Raw genomic sequence first — 19226 nt, 5'->3', positions numbered from 1 at the left:
CCCCAGGAGACTCCTACCAGACTGCTTCCGGTCTACCTTATCCTTCTCACTAGTCCCCGGCTTTCTGACTTTTCCGGCGGACTCTCCCTGCCGTCCTGACTACCCTTCTGGTAGCCTTTACTCAGGGCAAACTTCATTTTATGCGTCAACGCATACTCATCTGCTAACTTAGCAGTTGTGGCTAACATGGCTGCCTCTTTCTCATCGAGGTAGGGTCTCATACCCTCAGGAACACAACCTTTAAACTGCTCAATCAGGATCAGCTGTAGCAGTCTGTCATAATCCCCCTCTACCCGCTTTGAGGCGCACCAACGCTCACAATATGTCTGCATCTCACGGGCAAACTCCAAATACGTGTGGTCCCACTGCTTCCTCGCATTCTGGAACCTCTGCCGGTATGCCTCCGGGACCAACTCATAAATCCTGAGGATGGCCTCTTTCACCACCTCATACCTCTGGGCATCTTCCGCGGACAAAGCGGAGTAAGCTTCTTGGGCTTTCCCTTTCAGTACACTCTGAAGTAAGACAACCCACTTATCCCTCGGCCGGTCCTGACTTATAGCCACTTTTTCGAAGTGGAGAAAGTACCGATCCACGTCGGTATCATCAAATGGGGGAACCAGCCTAACCTCCTGGGTCACCCGGAACCCTCCACCTTGGTTCGGCACGAGCCCCTGCTCTGCCCTTAACCTTAACTTCTCCAATTTGACCTACCTACCTCTACCTCTCCCTCCCTCCCTCCCTCCCTCCCTCCCTCCCTCCCTCCCTCTCTCTCTCTCTCTCTCCCCTTCTCTCTCTCTCTCCCCTTCTCTCTCTCTCTCCCCTTCTCTCTCTCTCTCCCCTTCTCTCTCTCTCTCCCCTTCTCTCTCTCTCTCCCCTTCTCTCTCTCTCTCCCCTTCTCTCTCTCTCTCTCCTTCTCTTCTCGCTCCAACTGTCGTACCCGGAACTCGTGCTCGAGTCTCAGTTTTTCAAGCTGCACCTGTACCGCGTCTCCAGCAGGTTTTTCAATAGACACCACCCCCAGTTCGCCTTGGGGAAACACACCCTTAGATACATAGTGCTCTACGATAGCTCTGTGTATCTCCTCTCTCCTCATTGTCGACTTCCCCTTAGCAAGATTCAACCGTTTGGCCACAGCTACCAATTCCGATTTCCTGGCATCCTCTAATGCCTCCAAGGTCGGCGCCTTTATAAATTCCTCAACCTCCATTTCTGCTGTTTGTCTTTTCTTTCTTTCGGGAATTTTAACCCAATCAATTTACTCCGTCCCAAATTTAGCGTTCAAAATCTCGGACGAGCCCCCACTTATGTTACGTACCCCGTAACAGGGTTGCCAAACCAGCAGAAATGGATCACTCAGTTGGAGTCTGGATTACTAGAACTAAGAAAGTTTTATTAAAGAACCAAGCAACACAGTAATCAAAAGGATAATAAATGCAACAGTTCAGCAATGATAAACACACATGTGCACAGAATTAAGATAACAGCATCAATCAAGCTCTATCGTTGTCTAGAGGTAAATGACCAATTTCAAAGTGACACAAAAGTCCAGTTCGGTTTAGTTCAGTTCTCAGTAATCATTGCCATGGCGATGGACAACGTGGGGGGGGAGAGAGAGAGAACGGGAATGACTGATCATTCAGAAACGGCTTCCACTCACAGACCGGCGATATTGCTCACAAGCAGCTTTCGAGCAGGTCCTTTGTGATGTCACCTGAGGTCACCGATTGTGACCCCTCCTCCAGATGCGGTCGATCCTCTGCAGTGAACCCGGCACCCAAGCGAGGGTGGACACACACCGGGTTCCCGCTGATCGTACCTTTCCACCCTGTGCGTTTAAGGTCCGGTACTTCCCACCGACTCGTGAGAGGCGCACCGCTTCCAGGGTCTCGTTACCTCGGGTGTCGGGTGTGTGCTGCCTTAGCGAACCTGTCCCTTTTTATCCCCCTGCTGGGGTATCGCCTGTCCATCACTTCAAACAGTTCAGGGTTCAAAGGGGGAGCCGCTCCAGACAGCTCTCTCTCCCGTCCCTTCATTACACATCTCCAGATCGCCTGTCCATTACTTCAAACAGTTCAGGGTTCAAAGGGGGGAGCCGCTCCAGACAGCTCTCTCTCCCGTCCCTTCATTACACATCTCCAGATGCTGCTTCATTGTTCCTTATCTCTCCTTCCCCTGAGGACAGGTGGCAGACCAACTGCTGATGCCACTGATGCTAACCCAGGCCAGCAAACATCTTAATTTTATGTGTATTCTCGTCACAATAGCCACACAGTCATGGGTGTAGAGAGAGTAGAGCAGTAGGCTAAGCACACACCCGAGGGTTCGCCAGTGTTGATCGCCAGTGAGGTGGGCTGTTATTACTAACCCACACTGATTGTGGTCATCTGATTAGGAAGTTGAGGATCCAGTTGCAGAGGGAGGTGTAGAGGTTTAGGTTCTGAAATTTGCTATTACTATTTTGTAAACTTAATGCAGTGTAATCAAAATTCATCAATATTTTTGTCACAAGTATTTTGTGATGAAGGAAGTTGAATATAAGTGAATTTTATTGAAACAGCTTACAAGTATATATTGTTTGTTCTGCATGTTCAGCTTTAAAATTCCCTTTTTGATGGTAACTTGAATGAATATTCAGATAAAACTTGTAAGCAAAGATTTAAATATAGGAAGTCACCCTTTCAATGAAATTTAACAGTTTTATGTTTATTATTTGCAGTGTGTCAAAGCCCTGGTATATTACCAATTATATGCCTGCAACTTAAACATGACAAATGACAAGGGTGATACACCTCTCCACATTGCAGCTCGATGGGGTTATGATGGTATCATTCAGGTTCTACTGGAGAATGGAGCTAATACTGAAGTTCAGAACAAGATGAAAGAAACCCCACTGCATTGTGCACTCAATTCTAAGGTAGCTAGAGACTTACATTGATCGACTTAGTGTTTTATCTTGAAGGTGCTTTTATAGAGATCACATCATTTGGCAATACTATTTAGGAGAAAAAGGCATTAATATAGGTCAATAAATGAGAGTTATTTAAGTTACAGTGTTGCAGAGCGTATCTCAATGTTATGAGAGGTATTATTGTGGTTATTTTAGTAAGTCTGTACTTTTTGTTTCCCCAAATTCATTTATTGTGCTACAAACACAGTGATTCACTGTTAAAACATTCCAGTTAGCATTTACATATTTTGGGCACAAAGACTAATTGAAACTTGTTCATTTGATTAAATCTGTCATCAAAGATGAAGGGAAAGCGTGAATGCATTGGACTTTAATAAAATTTATTAAATTAAAGTTTTGACAGGAAGTCAACTTCATTTATCATTGAGTAGTATTTCACTTGAGAGTTGTGTATTCACGCATCCAAAACTCTAATCTCAAAGTCCTAGAGAAAACTATTACAGACATTAATCAGAATTTCAAAGTAAAACCCTGAATATGAAGTACTAACAGGAAAATATTAATTTGTGGTATTTGATTGTTTTGTTCTTTGGGATTGCTTTCTGTGAGATTATAATCAGAAGACTTGGCATATCCCCACAATAGTTAAAATTAGGATTATTTGCCAGTGTTCCTTCCTTGCTGGAAGAGACTATAATTATAAGGCAGTTGATTAGCAAGAAAATTCAACCGCCATAGGATGTGCACAGCCTTGCTAAGATTCGAAACATGTTTTTAAAAAAAGTGATATGTTCAAAGATTAAAAATGTAAAAAAAGTAAAACAAAAGAAATTGAAGCATGTGGCTAGAAGGAACATTGTATAATATTGTCCAGTTGGTTCATGTTTAGTTTTGGCCTTTCTTGTGCAGTAAAATGCTTCAGGTACAAGACCACAAACAAGAGGCAATCTGCAGATGCTGGAAATCCAAGCAACACACACAAAATGCTGGAGGAACTCAGCAGGCCAGGCAGCATCTATGGAAAAGAGTTTGCCAAAAGGGTCTCGGCCTAAAAAGACAACTGTGCTTTTTTCCATAGATGCTGCTGGCCTGCTGAGTTCCTCCAGCATTTTGTGTGTGTTAAGTATAAGATATTGATTTTTTTTTACATTAATATCCATTCTAACTGCACTGTTTTGCTAATAGATGTGTTTTTATTAAATTTGTTGTTATCTACCTTAATAGATATTAGATTTGCTGGAAATTACCTTCATTAATACTGACAGGCAACAGAGCTATCAAGAGGTAAATCCCTTTAATTTTAATGAAATTAAAATTTAGTTTAAATTTAAAGTTTCAATTAGTAACATCTGAAAATTGTACAAATCCGAAGTAACTTATAAAAATGGAAATTTAGTCTATTAACAGATCCCCTCAGTCTTTCACTGATGTTGGTAGTCAGAAATCAACTATCTCCACTGCATCATCCATATCAGTTGAAATGAAGCAAGAGGAAGAGAAAGGGAAGTACAAAGAGGTGAAAGCAGTTTTTCTTTCATATGATGACTGACAATTTTAAGTCTCTAGCTTTCAAGTCAAAAAATCCACTAAGCAACATGCATAATCTTTTAAAGACTTTAAGCCTAATCTAGTGGACTAAACCAAATTAATCTTATTATCTACCAGTGTGTTTCTTGGTCAGGTATGTTATAACCATTTGGAATAAGATTCAGAGGTGTGAAGGTGAATGGAGCATAATTCTGCTTCTGAAACACTGTCCATGAATTATCTGTGTCAGTATTTCTTAGAAATAGTTATCATGTCCTTCTGTAGACCAGAATTATTGTAAAGTTATTGGATTAGCAAGCAATAAGGGCGAGAGTAAGGGTTGAAAATATAGTTTGCAATCAACAGCAGCTGATAACTTGAAATTTAATTGACTAAACAGTCTGAAATAAAACTCTGGTGGAGTGAGGTATGACATTCCTTTAACATTCCTTTGAAAGTAGCTGACTTCAAGGGTATTAATAGAGAGACAGTAAATTCAAGCCTTTGCAGTAATTTCCACATTGTGAGAGTGAAGCAAAATTATGAATAATCATATAATTTATATTCCTGTGAAATGTATAATTATATATACATATAAGGAGGAGGAAAAAAGGAATTTTAATGGACGTTAAATCATTTGAACAGATCATTTCCCCAAGTAAGAATGTCATTTCATATTATTGTTGCAATGAAATTAAATTTTGATTTTGTAACTTATGACCTAAGAGAGCTAATGAATATCTACCCACAATCAATATGAATGCCAAAATAAAATTGTATCCCATTAATAGTGGATGGCAGGGAAGTTCATTTTTACTTTGAGTGCAATTGGCAAACTTTAATAGTGTTGTAATGAAGAACATGAACTACAAATAATCTGTAAATTCAGATTGATACAGATATAAAATTAAAGTCTTATTGTTTAGAAACTCATGGAACACCTATTTCTGTGAGGTGTAGATTTTTATACTGTGATAGCAATGTTGGAAGGCTAAACTTGACAACTTGAAAAGCAATTGAAACTTCTGGAGAAAGTAAAAGATATGTAACAATGCAATATCCTTTAACTACATTTTATTCATCAGCCTGAATAACAATGCAAAATTAAATTGATTTATTTAAACTGTGATTAATTATCTTCACTTTTCTGGTTAAAATAATGCAGAAAAATATAATTAGCAACACAAAAGATGAACTAACTTCGAGTTATTACAGAATGCCTTCAAATCCTCAAGTACGATTAACCTGATGCATTTAAACAACTTAAAGCTGTATTCCAAACTAAAGCAATCTTCTGTGCCTATTTAGAACTGTGATTTTTTTTTAAAGACTGAACAAATCATTAGCTTATTTTGACTTGCCCATCACTGAACTGTTCCCACAACCAATGGACTCACTTTCAAGGACTCTTCATTGCACGTTCTTGATATTTATTGCTTATTTATTTATTATTATTATTATTTTTCTTCTTGTCTGCCCTGTTGGGTGTAGTCTTTCATTGATTCTGTTATAGTTATTGGATTTATTGAGTATGCCCGCAAGAAAACAATTCACAGGACATATGTGTACAATGATAATAAATTTACTTTGAACTTTGCACTTTATATCTTGCTGACCAGATAAACTGGAAGGAATTGTTCTAAACCAGATCACTAATTTTCAGTTCTTATCTTAGGAGAAGGAGCTTAGTATATTGTTTTTATTTGTTTTATAGGTGGAAAAGTTATTGCGAGCTGTGGCGGATGGAGATGTAGAGATGGTAAGTACAATTTTGTTAGTCTTGAAGCTGGATTTGTATATTATTTGGAGGGTAATTTGGGATTTTCTCTAGTTTTCTTTGTGTTAATATGTAAATCCACACTAGTGCTTTAAAAACTGATTAGATGAAGGGTCTCGGCCCAAAATATCAACTGTTTATTACCCTCCAAAGATGCTGCCTGACCTGCTGAGTTCCTGTAGTATTTTGTCTGTGTTAATGTGATATGTTTAATCACTAGTAGTGAAGAACTCTCTTTTTTGATCATTTATTGACTTTCCCTACATCGGAGTGCATTGAAGTGAATTTCTCCAACCTTGGGGAAATTTCAAAGATAAGTTGATAGCAAAAGTCAAGTTGTGCACATTATATGTTTTCTAGGACTAATATTTGGTTTCAGCAAAAAAAATCATGTCTAATAATGTTTTGTTTGAGTGGAAGTGGAGGAGTATCATAAATAAAGATTGCTGAAAAATACTGTTTGAAGCCACGTGGTTAACAGGTGTTTAGGATTTAGTATATTTTTAGCAACACTAAAGGAGGCCACTTGGCCCATCAGGTGCTTTCTTGCACCCAGGGGAGATTAGACCCATTCCTTCCCTCCTTATTTCTTTTACCCCCTGCACTGGTTCTGCTTCTCACACCCTCCCATCACTTCCCCTTTCATTCTTTTATCCATTAACCTGCAACAGCGTGTGCTTTACCGCAGCCAGTTAGTCTTCCACCGTGTTTTTGGATATGAGGCGGAGGCCGGTGCTTCTAGAGGAAAACCGGTGGTCGCAGTGAGGACATGAAAACTGCACAGATCGTGCTTGAGTTCTGCGAAGCTGTGAGCTAGTTACACCACAGTGCTGTCCACCACTATGCACAGATCACTTTCACTTCCCAGTCAGGGAATTAACTTGGTGTCAGCTTTGATTCAGTGGTAATGTGCTTGCCTTTGAACCAGAAGATTGAAGTTACGTATCTCACTCCAGAAAATGTAAGAACAAAGTCAGGCCATTCTTTTTAAAACATTAAGTTCTATCTTCCTTCAAAGCCAAGGTTTCCGGTAAGATGGTGGTGCATTTGATTGCGGTAGGTTCTACAGGGTCAACCAAAGGTGTTAGTTTTTTTTAAAAACATATTTGTTACTATTGCAAGGCTCGACTGCACTTTAAAAACTTAAGTACTGCAGGTCCACCCTGTCAGGGAGTTGTTCATTGGCGGAAAAACCAAAGGACCTTGACGTGGTGCAGATCATGTTGCTGCCTGTGTCAGAGGAGTCGGTACGCGAAGGCGGTGTGCAGCCTGTAACAGCAAGTGATTGTCTTGGCTGCTTTTCTTGCGATTACAAGATCCTGTTGGATATTGGTAATGTGGAATGCTGCAAGTCCAATTCTCTGCTTTTCCTGGCGGAAGGGCAGGGGCGAACCAGCAGGGAAGCTGCGTGGTCTCAGTCGTGGCAAGGACTAGGCCTCAAGCCACAGTGTCACCTGTTCACAGCCTCCCAGGAGGGAAGCGTCGGAGTTGGTACACTCCACTGGGGGCAGTGAGGCACGGAGTCCAAGCTGGAGTTGGCGCTGCCCTCCCCCTAGTGTTTGCTTGGTAGAAGACAAGCTGTATTCTGTTCAACTGCAGACAAGTGCAACATTCATGGACTCAGAGATTTTGTTGCGACTCTATGTGCTTGCTATCTTACATGTGCCTTGTGCTGTGTGTGACTGTTGGTACTGTGTTTTGTACTTTGACCCTGGAGTAACACTGTTTCGTTTGGCTGTATTCATGGGTGTCCATGTATGGTTGAATGACAATTACACTTGAACTTGACAACAGATCCCAAGACACAATTCTAGAAAACAACAGGGGAGTTATTCTTGGTGTCTTGGTAATACTTGTCCCTTAACCAACATATTAAAATGGATTATAAAGTCAATATTACATTTTTTCTTTGAGGGATATTGCAATGTGAAAAATGCTGTAAGAGTACTCTTACAATGTGTTTCTTCACCTGTTAAACATTTTGGAGTACCCTGAGATTGTGAAAGGATGTAAATAAATGCAAGTTCCAGCAATAATTCCCCCAAGTATTCTGTTAGTGAACTGCATCTCTTACCTGAGAGTAGTGACACAATTCCTTAAAAATAATCCTTTTTTTCCATTATTTTGTCCATTTGTAGCTTGTCAAATCTTGATTAAACCTAGATGCATTGGCAGTGTTGTGTTGGTTAAGTTGCACAGCATGATACAATTTTCATTGCAACGTTCCTTTTGGAGCATTGCAGGGGAATTAGACCACGTTGTTACAGGATCATCTGAAACAAAATGATCTTTTTAATCAGCATCTCCTCACCTCTAAATCTAGTCCTCCCTGAATATCCATCACTATAGACACATTCCTAGAATGACCTTCCTCCTCCCAAGCAATTCCTCATGTTCCTGATATTTCATCACCAACTGCCATCCCTATCTCTATTCTGCAAGACTATGAGTGCTGGCCTTTGAGTTTCTTACTGCTTCCTTGGTGACCACCTGTTGCCAGCAGGCTCCTCTTCACTTGGTTCTCCCAGCCACAGCATAACCCAATCAGGCCATCTGAATCCCCTCTGAATAGGGTGGCACATTATCAACCACCTTGTCAAGCTTCTGGTGCAGTAAAAGTTTGCAGTGAAGCCAGTGACAGCAAGGCCACGGCCAGACAACGGCTGCTGGACATCGTGGAAATTCTAGGCAGTACGTTAGAAACATCTGTTCTCTTATTATGTTGTTCTTTACCAATCCTATTTCTGAAAATATCGGGGAATTCAAACATAAATTCAATGTAGTTAGGCTAATGGAGCACAATTTCCATTGTACCGTTCTTCAGAAACTTAAAATTTACATTTTTTAATCTTAATGAATAGCACTCTGAAATTTTGGGTTGTCAGCCTGATGTGGGTTATTAAAATTATTTAATTTACTTATTTGTTATTAATTTCATAATTGTCTCGTGTATCACCGAGTATAATCACTCATGTCATGTGAGAATAATGTGAATATAAGCAGATAATTTAGTTTATTCCAGTCTCTAAGTAGAGTCTAGTGAAGGGTAACCCACTGTTGCTTGAATGGTTGGTTCCCGTTAGTTACAATTACTAGCTATCTCAGTTTAGAATAAGAACAGCAGGTATCCGACGTAACATGGCTCAGGCCTGTATTAACCAAGCCATGATCTAAGGTATCCGCTTTAAGGTAATCATTTGGAGTTTAAACTGGGGTAGGGGGAAGAATGGTATTGGCTGATCAGAGAGAAGTTAATTACAATTTAATGAAAGACAACTCTGTATCCTCCCGCTCCTCTGTCCTATAATTAACGTAACAGGCTTACACCTTTGAGCAAGGGTAGATGTTAGCAACTTGGAAAATTGTTAGTTTTGACTTGGTATTAATGCTTTTGTTTTACAACATTTAACTTTATAGGAGTTACATAGTCAATCCATGCAACTAGCTTAACTTAAACATTTATACTGTTAAGCCATGTTTTGTAGGTTATATTTGTACACATTTTTATTCCATCAGTTTTAATAAGCAGAAGCAAATATCCGGAAATTTAAACTCTCTGGTTTTGCAGTCATGGTAAATCACTGATTAAGGAATTGAATTTAGTGTGATAGGAAACGTGGTGCTTTACATGGTCCATTTATATCTTGGCATGTCCAAGTTGGAAGTTGCTTCCCTCCCTAATGTATAGTTCACCAAAGTGACCACGTTCCAGTATCCTTTCAGAAATGTAAAATGTAAACAGACCCTTTGTGCAAATCTGTTTACAAATTAAATAATGCACTTGAAGCTAAATAATGCAAACTTATACTGGCATGGAATTCCCTCTAGTGGTGCAGATGCACAATGTGCAGTAATTGTTTTTTCTAAGGTAAGTATCTTTGCAAGCATTAGCACAGACCCAAAGAAAAACCTCCCTTAAATCAGTACAGCCAAACTAAGTAGTTGGTTGGGGCAGAGGTCTGAAAGTACAAGAAATGGTATTACAATACAGAAATGAAAAAACTACTACATTCTAAACCAATTTACGATTTCTGTAGAACTTAGCCTCGGTCAACCGCTAATCACTGTCCTTCCATAAACTAATTGAAAATTCATCAGCATTAGGTCAGATCAATTAACGTTTAATCCGCTTGGTCTTTTTCTGCTGTAGCAGAAGGGCAGTAGCTTAGATTGACTGTTGGTTGGATAATATTTTATTCTTGTGTTACAGATGCTTGAGAATCTGGATCAGTCGTGTAGGCTCTGAGTGAGGAATCTGTTGTATTAGCATAAAATGTCATAGAGAAAGATCATATAAAATGGTTAAGAATGCAACATGATTGCATTAGATATTCTGCTTTTTATTTGATTATGATCGGATTTATGATTTTATTCTGTGTAAACTGGTCAAATCATTATGAAAAACAAAAGAAATTCGGAGGAGTCAGAGGTTTGTTTATTACCACAGTATACAACTCTGAGATTCTTCTTCGCCAGATAGCCACAAAACCAAGAAAATAGCATGATCATCAACTCCCCCTCCCCTGCACAAAATGCCACAAGAACATCAGATCCAAATTCCCCTCCTCTGCACAAAAAAACGAGAAAGAATGGCCGAGAAAAACAGAATATTAAAAGAACTGTAAGACTAAAAAAAAATGTCCATAGTCCAAAAACCATAACCATATCCATATCCATAACTGCAAAAAAGCTTGGTAACGTTCTCTGGGCAGAGCAGCAGGCCACACAGTCTCCCCTCTCCGGCAGCAGAGCGATCCCAGCCGCGATCAAAAAGCAGGCAGCTAGCACTCACTGTCCGTATTAGCCTCGATGTTTCAATCTCCCTCATCACTTTAATGGGGAAAATGGAGTTAAATATCGGCTTGCACCCTTGAAGCCTTCTGGCCATGAGGCCTGCACTCGTTGCCTCACAGAATCCTCTTGGAGACAGTAAAGCATTGGATCACACAAACGATCTCCAAATTGCAAATCACAGGCTCCAACAATTGCAGAACACATTCAAGATGAAAAACAGACGTGAAAGACATAAAAGACGTGAAATAAGTGGTTTTGTGGTCTATCCAGAAGATGCCAACCATGGGAGCATTGTATGCAGGAGCCATCTTGACCAAGATTGGATTTATGACAGTATCACCAGATAGGCTATTCAGAAGTTTGCTGCTTTTTATTCTAGTGTCACTAACCAGACACCAGAGTAACACCTTGCATTTCGGTAATTCTTTATTTGGTAGTCCGTTTTCTCAGTCCCAGGACGATTGCAGAAGTTTCTTAGAGCAATGTCCAAGGCCCAGCTGTCTTCAGCTGCTTCAACCATATGCTTCATTCTATCTGTGAGGCTAAAAGTGGGGATGTTTACTGTTGGCTATACATGTGCAAGTTTTCAGATAAAGCTGTATGTTCCAAGATCTTTTGGGCATGATCTGAAAAATAATGTTTTATACGCACTAGCCAAATGCCAAGCCAAAGAGTGTAACAATGGCACCTTGCCACTTAAATGGATTACAACTGTTGTATCCCTATCTTGGAGCTTCACGTTAACTACAAACCTCAGTCAGTCAGTCAGTGGGTGCCGTCCCGAATCTGGGGTTGGCGGCTATGCACCTCCATCTTCTTCGATCTTGCGCTCTTTTTCTGGCCTCGGCATAACTCAACCCAGGCCATTGCCTCACATTATCATACCAAGTGGTTTGCTGCCTTCCTCTTTCCCTCCTTCCTTCTCTCATCCCTTCCAATTACAATTTCTGCAGTCCACCACCTCTTGACAAGTGCCTGGCATATTCCAGCTTCCTTTTGTGTACATTCTTCAGTAACTCCTTTTCTCTCCTCACTCTCTTCAACACTTCCATATTACTGACCTTCATCGCCCATCTAATTTTCTGCATTCTCCTTAAACACCACATTTCAAATGCCTCCAGTTGTCGTTGCGCTTCCTTGCATAAGGTCCATGATTCGACTCCATACAACAGACTGCTCCAGACGTAGCATTTCCAAATTCGATAACGCAGCCCAAAGTCCAACCTCTTGCAAAACTACAAACCTAGCTGGGCCTAAATACTGTGGCTACAAGAGTGATCAAGATGAGTTTCCAGCAGCAAATAACTTGTCTTTCTGCCATCCAAGAGGAACAAGTCAATTGTGTGATGGAAAGCCCTTCACATACCAGAATATGTATAGTCCAACAGCAGTAACACTTAATGTTCCCTAATTAAACCAACCCATCTGAGCTGGCATTCCATCTACCACCTTAAATGCTTGCGTCCTTCATCAGTGCATACCAAATACAAAACTGCCCAAGGAGCTACTAAAGTACCTCTTAAACCTGTGATCTCTACTAACAATGCTGTGGGCGTGAGATGTATTGGATAAGTTGGAAATATAAAGCTCTTCATCGTTCTGGTGTCCAAATTCCAGAACTTTCCATCCAACGACATGATGGGATTCCAATTTTACAAAGGATAAAGAAGTTTATGAAGGCTTTTCATCACCATCTTCAGGGAGTTTGAGATAGAACTTTACAAAAATTGAAAATAGGTTCTTGAATAATTAATTTACTATCATTTCCCCCCATTTCTGAAACTAACAAGATTTTTTTGTGTGAGTTCAGCGACTAATGATTCACTTTACAGTTCTGTGTGTGTTGCAATGATTTACTTTTAGAAGCTCCTATGAAAAACTCAAGCATCTGCATAGCATCAAGCATCAGTTTTGATTACTGTGATTTAAAGGACTCAGATGAATAAGATGACGAACTGTAAATTTTCTTAATTCTTTAAAGGTTTTGGAATTGGTTCTTCCTTGTAGCTCATTACACAGATAACGTAGTATCACAGAGAAAAATAAACATATCATGAGATGTACAATTTTGTACAATTACACAGATGCCACTTGTTGATTCTTTGAAAGAAAAATGAGCAAAAAATTAAGTAGTTTACAAGTGTAAGCATTGTAGCACGTCCTTAGAATGTAGGTTACCAAGAATATATAGCAGCTTTCGTGTTGAATACCCCTTATACTTCATACAAATTAAATACATTTTATGAATGCCTGTTTACATGCAGCTAGTTGCAAATGTTCAGTATAGGTACTTGCATCAAACAAATATAGAACAAATGTTCATTTTTCTGTTTGGGAGATTATTTTCCTCCTGAGAAAAATTACAAGGATTAACTTTATTCGCCATATACATTTACATGTGTCAGGAATTTTCTGTGGTGTGTTGGCATGACATGCAACAAAAAACAACATTCAAATATTATAAAAATAAAGGATTGCATAAAAATCAACTTGGAGATTAAAATATGGATATGGAATAAAATGTTCATAAATACCATCATGTATTTACACTGTAAACAGCATTATAAAAACAGTTTAAGGTGTATGCAGTGCAGTGACTGAGGTAGTAGATAGAGGGGGTGGGGATGGCTTAAGCTGACTGGTGCTTTAGTGGCATCAGCACCAAACTTTGAGCTCAGTGGTCTTGGGTTCGAATCTAGTCGGCTATTTGCATGTTTTCCATCCATGCTGGGTTGAGCATTGTGCTAGCAACTTGGCCATGTAAAAAAAAGACAGACAATTGCTAAAGAAACAGCAAGGTTCTGCCTAATGTGCCACAAGGTGTGGAAAGGAAGAACAATGGGGATGGCTGACTAGAATGGCTGATCAGATTAATTACTTGGGCAAAGAAACTTAAGATGGCATGAAGTTTTTGTTTTAATTAATACATTTTTCATCCAGTATGCTATCCCTTCTGCGTGCAGTATAACTTTCCACTGTGTTATATTCTGCAGGTACGATATCTGTTAGAATGGGTGGATGAAGATTTAGAGGAGGAAGATGGACTTGTGTTGAAACCGGAATTCTGCCACCCTTTGTGTCGGTGTCCAAAGTGTGAACCTGCACAGAAGGTATTGTTGTAGCTTTACCTGTTGCTAGCAGTTTATTGGTGCAAGGTTGTAGTTCCTACAACAATAATCACAGCAACTGAGATATACTCCAAAACTGTAGGTAATATTTAACCGAGGGTTTTAAAAAGTGAGGGGTCCTATTGGGACTTGTTTACCAAACAGGAGATCACAGAATGAGTTGGACACAGTTCCATGTGGTCTTTACCTGCCAGTTTTAAAAAGCAACCAGGACCTGTCAGGACTTGTCTGCGAAGCGAAAATTGCGGAGTGAGTTGGAGACAGTTCATTGTAGACTTTACGTGCCAGTTTTTATATAATGAGCGGCGCCTTTTGGGATTTGCTGCAGAGTGGGAGGTTGCCTGGGTTAATCGCAACCTAGCAAGGGGCCAATAAAAAATAGAAGGGAGGTGTGAGTCAAGCGGCCATCGTGTGAATGGACCAGTGTTTGAGTGGTCAGCTTTTGGCTCAACAGGCTAAGGGGTGAGAACAGGCATGGGCTAGAACTTAAGTTTGAGAAGTTAGAGGCATAACAGGTGTAGGCAGAATGGTAGCTCAGGCATTAGAGTGCTGTTTCTATGAGATGAAGTAGATTTCCTTCAGGGGAAATCTTGCTTGAGTAATCTGTTGGAATTCTTTGAGAAAGTAAGAGGCAGGATAGACAAAGAGATAGTGGATGTTGTTTACTTGGATTTCAGTAGGCCTTTGACAAGGTGCTGCACATGAGGCTGCTTGACAAGATAAGAACCCAAGCTATCAGAGGAAAGATGCTAGAATATTGGTTGACTGGCAGGAGGCAAAGAGTCAGATTAAAGGAGGCCTGTTCTGTTTGGCTGCTGGTGACTCTTGGTGTTCCATAGGGGTTGGTATTAGGACCACTTCTGTTCATGTTATATGTTAACAATATGTATGACGGAATTGATGTCTTTGTGGCAGGGTTGCAGACGATACAAAGATAGGTGAAGGGGCAGGTAGTGTTGAGGAAGCAGGGAGCCTGCAGAGGGACTTGGACAGATTGGCTGAGTGGGCAAGGAATTGGCAGATGGAAAATAGTGTAGAGAAGTATATGGTCATGCACTTTAGGAGGAATATAGATGTAAAATATTTTCTAAATGGGGAGAAAACTCGGAAATCAGAGGCACAAAGGGATTTGGGAGTCCTCGTGCAGGATTCCCTAAAGGTTAATTTGCAGGTTGAGTGATGGTAAGGAAGGCAAATGCAATGTTAGCGATCATTTCCAAACGACTAGACTATATGGGCAAGGTTGTGATGCTGAGACTTTATAAGGCATCAGTCAGACCACACTTGGAATACTGTGAGCAGTTTCGGGCTCTTTATCTAAGAAAAGATATACTGGCATTGGAGAGGGTCCAGAGGAGGTTCACAAGAATGATTCTGGGAATGAGTTAACATATGAGGAGCACTTTATGACTCTGAGGCTGGAGTTTAGAAGAATGATGGGGAATCTTATTGAAACCAATCGAAAATTGAAAGGTCTAGATAGAGTGGATGTGGGGAGGATGTTTCTGATAGTGGGTGTGTCTCAGACCAGGAGGCATAGCCTCTGAATAGAAGAATGTCTATTAGAAGAGAGACGAGAAGGGATTTGTTTAGCCAGAGTGTGGTGAATCTGGAATTCATTGTCATGGATGGCTGTGGAAGCCAAGTCATTTGAGTATATTTAAAATGGAGATTGATAGGGTCAAATGTTACGGGCAGAAGGCAGGAGAATGGTGTTAAGAGGGTTAATAAATTAGTCATGATGGAATGGGGAGCAGACTTGATGGGCTGTCTGGCCTAATTTTGCTCCTGTGTCTTATGGTCCAAGAACCTTTCTCTACTAAGGTCAATGAAGCTTTCTACACTTGAAATTAAAGAAAATGTGTATGTGGCTATTTTAGCAACTGTAATATCAACCTTGGAATAAATAATCATAATTTATTATATCTTATTTAATGTGCTCTACCTCTTTTGGAACTAGTATTGTAATACAGCTTATGTTACAACTGAGGACTGCTGTGCACCGTGTTAATCTTCAGCCTAATCATTATTGTAATTTCTATAGAAACTTTCCAGTATTACTACAAATGGATTGAGTGTGAATTCTGCCAACCAGGATGGATTTACTCCATTACATGTGGCAGCTCTGCACGGGCACTTTGAGTTGGTTTCACTACTGCTGCGCCACGGTGCCAATGTAAACACGAAAAATTCCAATAATTCAACCCCACTCCACCTGGCTTGTCAGCACAGTGACCTACAGGTAAGGAAAGAAAATTAGTCTTATATTGTATGTGCATTATACTGGACTTCAGTTTCCTGACAATGATTATTCTTTAAAAAATAGTACTCCTGGGCCTTGGAGTTGTACATACTTTGCTTTTGTATCTAAGAAAAAGTGTTTTACATTTGCTGGCTATATTCTCAGGGTTGCCAAGGTCAGAACTCCAAATAAGGGGTTCCCACTGTGATCCTACTCATTCTATAAGGTTTGAGATCAGGGAAATACAAGTAGAATCAATAGCTGGAACAAATACAATACATTGAGGTAATGATCATGGCCAGTTTATTTCACATCTAATACTGTACAAGAAAATGGTCTGAATTAGTTAATTAGTACTTAATAGGGGGACCCACTAGGGAAGAATGATTTTAGATTAAGGGAATTATTCTTTGAGTTTGAGAGCATTGTAATTAAAAATAAAATTACGATCTTAAGTTGAACCAATTATATTGATATATAGGTTAGAAGGCTATCTTCATTTAGGGAATTATATTAAAATTACAGTGGTTGAGGAGCATTTTAAAAAATAATTCTGAATTTTGCGCTAGTGCAAATTTCCCCAAATAATTTTTTTTAAAAAAGGAAAACTGTCCAACCATGGCTCACCCATTGTTAACAGAAGAAAAATGGCTGGTATTAAGTTGAAAGAAGAGGCCTGGAATATTCCAAAAATAGTATTTGTGGAACTCCCACAAAATACTAGTGGAATGCAGCAGGCCAGGCAGCATCTATAGGAAGAGGTACAGTGGATAGTATTTGTGGGTTGGTAGAGGTTTATTAACATAGAATAAACTTAGTAATAAATTAGTTAAATCCAGAATAGGGAAATAATAGTAAGGCTACGTCCACACTACGCTGGATAATTTTGAAAACGCCGGTTTCGAGTAAAAACGACAGGCGTCCGCACTAAGCATTTTTCAAAATATCTCTGTCCACATTAGACGGATATTTGGGCGCATCTCCTCTACTGGGCATGCACAGGACACACAGAAAACAAGCAAAGAGGAAACGGTATACTTAGTGCGCGTTTGTCCAATTACAGAGTAGAAAAACTTAAAGGGAATTGCTCTTGGCTCTCGCGCAGGAGGACTTAAAACTAAAACAAAAACAAATACTGGAGTGTATGGAGGCAACTGACAGGGAGTTCATGGACAGTATGACCCGGCTGATGACGAACATTGAAAAACTGACTAACTCTGTTGCATTAATAAAGCACCTTGTTAAATGTATAAAACATGTCTGCATCAGTGTTATCTTGTATTTCCATACAATGTTACATTAGGCTGTTAGACATCTATTGCCTAGGAAGTACTTGCATAAATAGGTAAACCACCTTCATACAAGCAAGAACAGAAAACAGGGCAAAGTGAGTATACTTATTTATTCAGTAAGCTATGGGTCAAAGTATTTGGTAAGTACATTTCTAACTTCTGGCTTCAGTCTCGTTGCCTTCTGTTCTGAAATTGTTAGCTTCTACAAAGCGCAGAATCAAATATCACTGTGATGATTGTACGCTCTAGTATCAATTATTTGGCGACAATAAAGTAGTAATAATAATAATAATAAAACAATGAAATGCCGTGCTGTCGCCATCTGTTCCGGCACGTCATGACAGCGGTTTTAAAAAGCTCTGGTTACCCCGTACACACTGCAATGGATATTAGGCGTTTTCAGATTTATTCACTCTGGAGACCGTTTCTGAAAATCTGTTTTCGGGGGATGAAAACGCCGTTTCAGTGTGGACGGAAGGTCAAAACGAAGAGAAAAAGCTTCATTTTCAAAATTATCTGGCGTGGTGTGGACGTAGCCTAAGTTACAAATTGTAACAGTCTTTCGTAAGGATACATAGAGCAATGCATTTTGAAAGGAGCATTGTCATGATATGAGGATTAGCCACAATTGTGATGACATGCAGAACAGGTTTGAAGGGGGTCATAAAATGATGCTACTCAGATTGCAGCTGGAGTATCGTGTATAGTTAACATTTCAGTGCCTGAAAAAGATAATATTTGTTCCAGAAAAGACTCACCAGTCTGTTTTCTGGGATGACGGGCCTGTTATTAGAAGTGTAATGAAGTAAATTTGGCCTCTTCTCCAGCATTTGGCGAATTGTGAGTCAATCTCATTGAAACCTGCAAAGTTCCTTCAGGGGTCTAAAGTAGATATGGAGAGCACTTTCGCCCTGGCCAAGGATTCCAGAATTAGAGCTTACAATCTCAAAAGGAGGGACTGGGTAATTAGGACCGAATGAGGATAAATTTCTTTGTTTGGAGGTTGATAATCAACTATCTGTCTATATTAACCTCATAGCATTTTATATATTGGCATTCAAGTGTGCATATTGATGCTCCTTAAGGCTGTCTCTACCATGTAGTGGGGAAAAATTCACCTCATTAACTGTCAAATGCAATTACTATGTGTAAAATTACTATTAATATTTCATCTCATTGTATCAACACATCAATAATTACTATAATATAATTATTGTATGTACTTACCATATAGTGTAAAATAATTCATTAACATTCAAATACAATTATGTAGCAGGTGTGTGTAGTTAATTAATAGTTGCCTCATGTTTAATTTCATTTTTCCTGGAGAAATTCTTCGTTAGGTTATTATTCCAGTGGAGTTTAACCCAAAAAAAAGTGCATATCTTTTGAACCTACTGCACATCAAATGGATCATCAGAAGTGATCCCGTGTTGCAGCAGGATCCACGAATTACCCTTGGATCTTGTTATCCTGCTCTAAGATTGTAGACACCTTCCTCCTTCGTAGATATTGACAATGACCATACTAATGTGATTCATAACCTCAGTGTGTC

General features: G+C 39.7%; 1 protein-coding gene across 4 annotated transcripts in view; it reads left to right on the top strand.

Annotated features, from left to right (window-relative positions):
* The window catches only part of ankrd27 (ankyrin repeat domain 27 (VPS9 domain)), a 104293-nt gene that overhangs the window by 61280 nt on the left and 23787 nt on the right, over positions 1 to 19226 (top strand). For 3 of the 4 annotated variants that reach the window (XM_072279703.1, XM_072279706.1, XM_072279705.1), the window contains 6 exons: positions 2720 to 2917; positions 4136 to 4195; positions 4308 to 4427; positions 6153 to 6197; positions 14003 to 14119; positions 16182 to 16379. In XM_072279703.1, coding sequence (XP_072135804.1) covers positions 2720 to 2917; positions 4136 to 4195; positions 4308 to 4427; positions 6153 to 6197; positions 14003 to 14119; positions 16182 to 16379 — 738 coding nt within the window. The remainder of the gene's footprint in view (positions 1 to 2719; positions 2918 to 4135; positions 4196 to 4307; positions 4428 to 6152; positions 6198 to 14002; positions 14120 to 16181; positions 16380 to 19226) is intronic. The other variant, XM_072279704.1, reaches the window with a different exon arrangement.

The sequence above is a fragment of the Mobula birostris genome, chromosome 15 (genome assembly GCF_030028105.1).
Source record: "Mobula birostris isolate sMobBir1 chromosome 15, sMobBir1.hap1, whole genome shotgun sequence".
Lineage (NCBI taxonomy): Eukaryota > Metazoa > Chordata > Chondrichthyes > Myliobatiformes > Myliobatidae > Mobula > Mobula birostris.
This window is presented reverse-complemented; position numbering and strand designations above follow the sequence as displayed.